Raw genomic sequence first — 5,280 nt, forward strand, 5'->3', positions numbered from 1 at the left:
TGGTGCAATCCTCGGTCCCCACCTCCTGAAAAGGACAAATGAGTACTATAGTAGTTAAATTCATAGAGACACAGAGAGTAAATAGTGGCGTAGGGAAGTGGGGGTGGAGGCGTGCAATGGGGAGTTATTTCTTAATGGGGACAAAGTTTCAATTTTGTAGGATAGGAGTTCTGAGGATTTCAGGGTGTGGTGACATACAGCTGTAATCCCAGCACTCAGGAGACTGAGGCAGGAGGATTGCTGTAAGTCTCAGGCCAGCCTGAGCTACACAGTGAGGCCAGCCTAAACTGGCCTCACTGAGTAAAAGCTTGTCTCAGGAAACCAAATTATGTGGTGGTGCACCCCTGTAATCCCAGCACTCGGGAAGCTGAGGCAGGAGGATCATCATGAGTTCAAGACCAGCTGGGGCCAGCCTGCTGCATAGGGAGACCCTGGTTGGAAGGAAGGAAGGAAGGAAGGAAGGAAGGAAGGAAGGAAGGAAGGAAGGAAGGAAAGAAGGAAGGGACGGAGGGAGGGAGGGAGAGAGGGAGGGAGGGAGGGAAGAAGGAAAAAAAAATTTAAAAAGAAAAGTTCTGGAGATGGTGGCAGTGACGGTTCCATAACAACGTGAACGTAACTAATGTCACTGAACTGCAGAGTTAACATGGTTAAAAATAATCCATTTTATATGTTCTGCATGTTTCACCAAAATAAAAACTTAACACGCAAGTTTAATTTCAGTAATATTGATATCAATAAATTAAAAATGTCAGTTCACCACGTAATCAATTGTTTAAATCACGGAGATTCTTGTCCTGTACCATACTGGCCTTGGAAATCTGGTGTGTAGGTTACAGTCACAAGACATCTCCATCCGGGCTCTCCAATGTTGCCAGCGCTCCATGGCCACCCGGGGCTGGCAGCCACCCCACAGGCAGTGTTGATCTTCAACCCATCTGTGAAGATCTCTGCGGCTCCCCCACACCACAGGCTCTTGGGCATTTGCCTGGCCATCTGCCAACCGCTGCGCCCACAGCCCGCAGCGCAGGGCCAACGCCTGCGTCTCAGACATCCTCAGAGAAGGCGCTTGCCAGCGAGCAAGTTGATTCCAAATCTGATTTGACCTGTAAATCTCGTTTCTCTCTTGCAAGCGTGTGCACCTCAAAGTGCACTCAGATAGTTATCTCAAAGTCGGGGAGGCGAGGGGCTGGCCCGGAGGGCCCAGAGTGCTCCTCCTCCTGCTTCTCCTGGGCCTCTTCCTCCTCCTCTTCCTCAAAGTCGCTGCTCTCCACCTGCTCCTCTTCCAGGATGGTGACCAGTTCCTCCCGAAGGGCACCCATCTCCAGGCCCAGGCTGCACAGCTGGCCTAGCAGCTGGACATCCACTCGGCGCAGGTTTCCCTGAGGGAAAGAGGGATGTCACAGCCGCCACCCAGAGGGGGAAGGGGCCAGCAGGCCCTGGATGGGAGCTGATTCCAGCTCAGGGCCTGGCCCTGCAGCCCCAGGGCAGGGGCCTCAGCGCGCACCTGCCGGGGTATCTCAGGAGCACGCCTGCGTCTCTCCATTCTCTCCCTCATTCTTTCTCTGTTTCTTCGTCTTCCTATGTCCTGTCTTCCTGTCTGTCTCTGTTTCTGTTTCACCATTTCTCTGCCCTTTCCCTAGCTCAAATTCAGTTTGACTCTGTCTGTAGGCATGTTCTCAGTCTGATTTCTACCCGGCTCTGAGTCTCAGTCTCCATTTCTGTCCCTCACTCTGTCCCCACCTCTATTTCTCTGTTCCTCCTGGTTTCTGTCTTTCCATCTCTAGCCCTTTGGATTTCCATTCATTCATCCATTCTCTCTCCTCCCTTGCCTCTCCGAGCCCCTCACTCACCAGCTCCTGCCAGATCCACAGCAGGCTCTCGCTGGCGCCTCCAAGACTCACCCCTGTGGACATGAGGGTCTGGTCAGGGCTCTCCTCTGGAGGGGCCGCCCTCAGGGCCCGAGGGGGTGGGCCCAGTCCTGGGGGCTCCAGTCCAGCCTGCTTCAGCTGCTTCCACAGCTCCATTGTCTCATCCCCAGCCTCCAGAACCAGGAAGTAGCAAGGTCCAGGGTGACCCAGTTCCCTGGGAGCTGGGGGGAGGGCAACGAAGGGGACCAGGCAGATGCATCCCAAAGTCCATACTTCACTTAGAATCAGCTGGCCGCTCTTTTATTTCTTCCAACCTCTGCCCCTGTGGAGGCCAAACTCCACTCTCCTGCCTCTTCTCAGGCCTGCCCCTCACAGGTGCTGCTGTCTGCAGTGTTGTAACTCAAAAACGAGGTTTAAAAAGCTCTTTATTTTAGCTGGTAACCAGCGGCAACACCCAGCACAAAGTGCCTAAGTGCGCACCAAAGGGGGGCAGCGTGGGGTTTATAAAACTTAAAACCACAAAGCAGGCGGGGTACAACTCGGAGTTCAAGGAGACATAGCAGCTGCTGAGACTAGATATGGTTAGGGGTCTGGAGAAGTTCTTGGAATTCGAGGGTGGGGTGAGGGCTTACAGCGACGGCTTGCAGAAACAGAGGTTTTGTGAGATAGGCACATTTTACAGCAGCTGACATGGTTCACTAAGACGGCGTATACAGAACAGGATGGCAGCGCTTTGGTCAGGTTATAACATGCAGCTGCCCAGCTTCCCTTCTCCTTGCCTCTCCAGGGTCCTGCTGCCCCACCAGCCCCTCCTCAGACTCCTCGGCTGAACTTTCTCCACTTGACCTGAGGTTTGCCTGCATCCCAGGGCCTCTCACCAGTGTGCCCCGCTGTCCAGGCTGCAGGCTAGCGTGCAGTGGCCAGGTCCACTGAGCCTGCACCTGTCATGGCTGTTAGCAATGTCAGGGTGTGTCTTAGTTACTCTTCTCTCATTGCTGGGACAAATACCTGACACTCAAAATGAAGGAAGGAAAGGTCTATTTGGCTCACAGTTACTGGAGGTTTCATCCATATTCAGCGGGGTCCAGGCAGAGCAGCACACAGCAGAAAGCAACCTTTCAGGCCAGTGGCAAGGAGCAAAAGCGTAAAAGAGAGGGGTAGCAGCAGCTCAAGCAGCTAGCTTCTCTTCCCACCTTATGTTATAAGGAAAATTACCTGCCCCAGGGCAGGTGCAGCATCCACACCCACAGTAATGAATCGCAAGCTCCAGAAGCCGCCCCAGGACTGCATGAGGCTTGGGACACCTAGACACAAACAGTAACAGGGTGGCCCTGATGTGCAAGAGGCTGGGAGAGCTTCCAGTCTCTCTGCCTCTCCCAAGCCCAGCGGGTTCCCGACTATCTTGAGCTCCAGTCCCTAGCTCAGCTGCTCCATGAGTACATCTCATGAATCTCAAAATCACATGGCCAATACAGACCTCTCAATCAGGAGCTACTGCGTGGGATTCAGTTCCTGCTGAGACTCTAAGAAACTACCATGGGTGGCACATGCCTGTAATCCCAGCACTTGGGAGACTGAAAACAGGAGGATCATTACGAGTCCTGTCTGTGTAATGAGACCCTGTACTAAATACATTAAAAAAGAAAGAAAAAAACTACCATGATTGCTGAATCTTAAAGCAAATGTTATCAGGCCAGGGAGATAGCTCAGCAGCAGAAGCGCCTGCCTGGCAAGCGCAAGGTCCCAAGTTCTGTTTCTGGTACCGCCAGAAAAAAAAAAAAAAAAGTGACCCTTGTGCATGTAGCTGTGGAGGTCAGAAGTCTAACAGGCACGCAGGCTACTTCCTCCTGTGGGCTGTAGGGCACCGTCTACTTCCCAGTCTTTCCCAGCCTCTAGCAGCCACAGCTTTCCTTAGCTCATGGCACCTTCCTCAGATCACGCTGACCTTTCACCGTCGTCCAGTCTCCCACAGGGCCTGACCCCCTCGCCTTCTTGTGAGTACACGGTCCCTACACAGTTATCCATGATAATCCTCATATCCCAAGATTTTTAACTTCAGCACGTCTGGAAAAGTCCGTTTCACTATATAAATCAATAGGGCCACAGGTTCCAGGGACATGGATACCTGGGGTGAGGTCCTTCTGCCTAGCATCCCACCCTCCCAGACCTGCTGCTTCCTGTATTCCTCTGTGTCCACCGGCGACAACAGGATCTTTTCAGTTCCTGAGGCTGGCGCTCCCGCCTTCGTCATCACTGCCCGTTCCTGTTCATCTACAGCCTGGCTATTGCGATGGCCTCCTTACTGGTTTCCTGCATCCACCTTGTCCTCTAAGATTCATTTTTCACCTGGCAGAAATGATCTTTTTGGACAGGTGTGGTGGCACATGCCTGTAATCCCAAGCGCATGAGAGGCTGAGGCAGGAGGCTCCCTGAAAGTTCAAGGCCACACAGTGAGTTCAAGACCAGGTTGAACCACATAGCAAGTAGCTTTAAAAAAAAAAAAAATTCAAAATGTAATTCAAATATTGACACTCCCCTCTTCCCACTGGAACAGAATAAAATCCTACCGCCTGCCCACCTCTCTGAACCAGTCTCCTGCTTCTCTCTCTAAGCTGGCTGCCCCCAGGACCTTGGCATTAGATGCTGCCTCTGCCCAGGACTCCTCCCCGAGAACTCTGAATGGCTGTTTCCTCATCTTCACTTCCACTTCACTGTCACCTCTTCAGAGAGGCTTTTGCCGACGGCCCTATGCCGCAGACACTCCCTGTTACAGTGCCTGTTTTTATCTACTTCTAATCAAACCCTGCCTGAAATCATCTTGTTCATACTCTCGTTGCTTATCCATCCTTCCCCTGCCTGGCAGGCTGACTTCTGTAGCACAAGCTGGCTCTTTCCTCTTCACCAGCGTAACCTCAGAACAGAGCTGTCACCCTGTGGCAGTCAGTATCTGCGGAATAAATAAATAACTCCATCCAAAGACATTGAGGCCAGGGAGATGGCTCAGTAGACTAAGCGCTTCTCTGGCAAGCACAAGGGCCTGAGTTCAATCCCCTGTTCCGCCAAAAAACAAAAAGAAAGACTCCACATCGAGATCTGTGGGTGCAGCAGTGCTCTAGAGCCTCTCTGTAACTTTTTCTGAGCTTCCAGCCTGGCTCCATCTCCCTTCTCAAGTTTCTGCATCCTAGAGGAGGCAGTAAAGATGAGAGACCAACAGGTGCTGACTGGGTGACTCCGAGGTAGCTTTTGTTTTTATTTCCGTGGCGCTGGGGATCAAACTCAGAACCTTGTGCGTACACGGCAAGCACTCTACCACCGGGCTACCGCCCCAGGGCTTGTCCTTATTTTTTGGAAACATTTTTAAATAGCTACTTCAAGGACTTTGTCGGATAATTCCAAATGTACCATGTCAGCA

The 5,280-nt window shown here is 52.1% G+C and overlaps 1 protein-coding gene across 1 annotated transcript; it reads right to left on the bottom strand.

Moving 5' to 3' along the window:
• Positions 1-688: 688 nt before the first annotated feature.
• On the bottom strand, positions 689-2,080 carry Erich4 (glutamate rich 4). The gene is made up of 2 exons (XM_004648467.2): positions 1,851-2,080; positions 689-1,379 (listed from the first exon to the last, which is right to left on the bottom strand). Exons 1-2 carry the CDS (start codon positions 2,022-2,024, stop codon positions 1,152-1,154), a joined length of 402 nt encoding a protein of 133 aa, XP_004648524.1. The 5' UTR covers positions 2,025-2,080; the 3' UTR covers positions 689-1,151.
• Between the last annotated feature and the right edge of the window lie 3,200 nt (positions 2,081-5,280).

The sequence above is a fragment of the Octodon degus genome, unplaced genomic scaffold, assembly GCF_000260255.1.
Source record: "Octodon degus isolate 3935 unplaced genomic scaffold, OctDeg1.0 scaffold00418, whole genome shotgun sequence".
In the NCBI taxonomy this organism is placed as follows: Eukaryota; Metazoa; Chordata; class Mammalia; order Rodentia; family Octodontidae; genus Octodon; species Octodon degus.

What these genes read in the sequence shown, in the direction of transcription:
- Erich4 (XM_004648467.2), bottom strand. Translation starts at nt 2,024, where the DNA reads ATGGAGCTGTGGAAGCAGCTGAAGCAGGCTGGACTGGAGCCCCCAGGA. An exon ending in TGTGGATCTGGCAGGAGCTG is followed by an intron (nt 1,380 to 1,850) that starts GTGAGTGAGGGG and finishes TCTTTCCCTCAG; the next exon opens with GGAAACCTGCGCCGAGTGGA.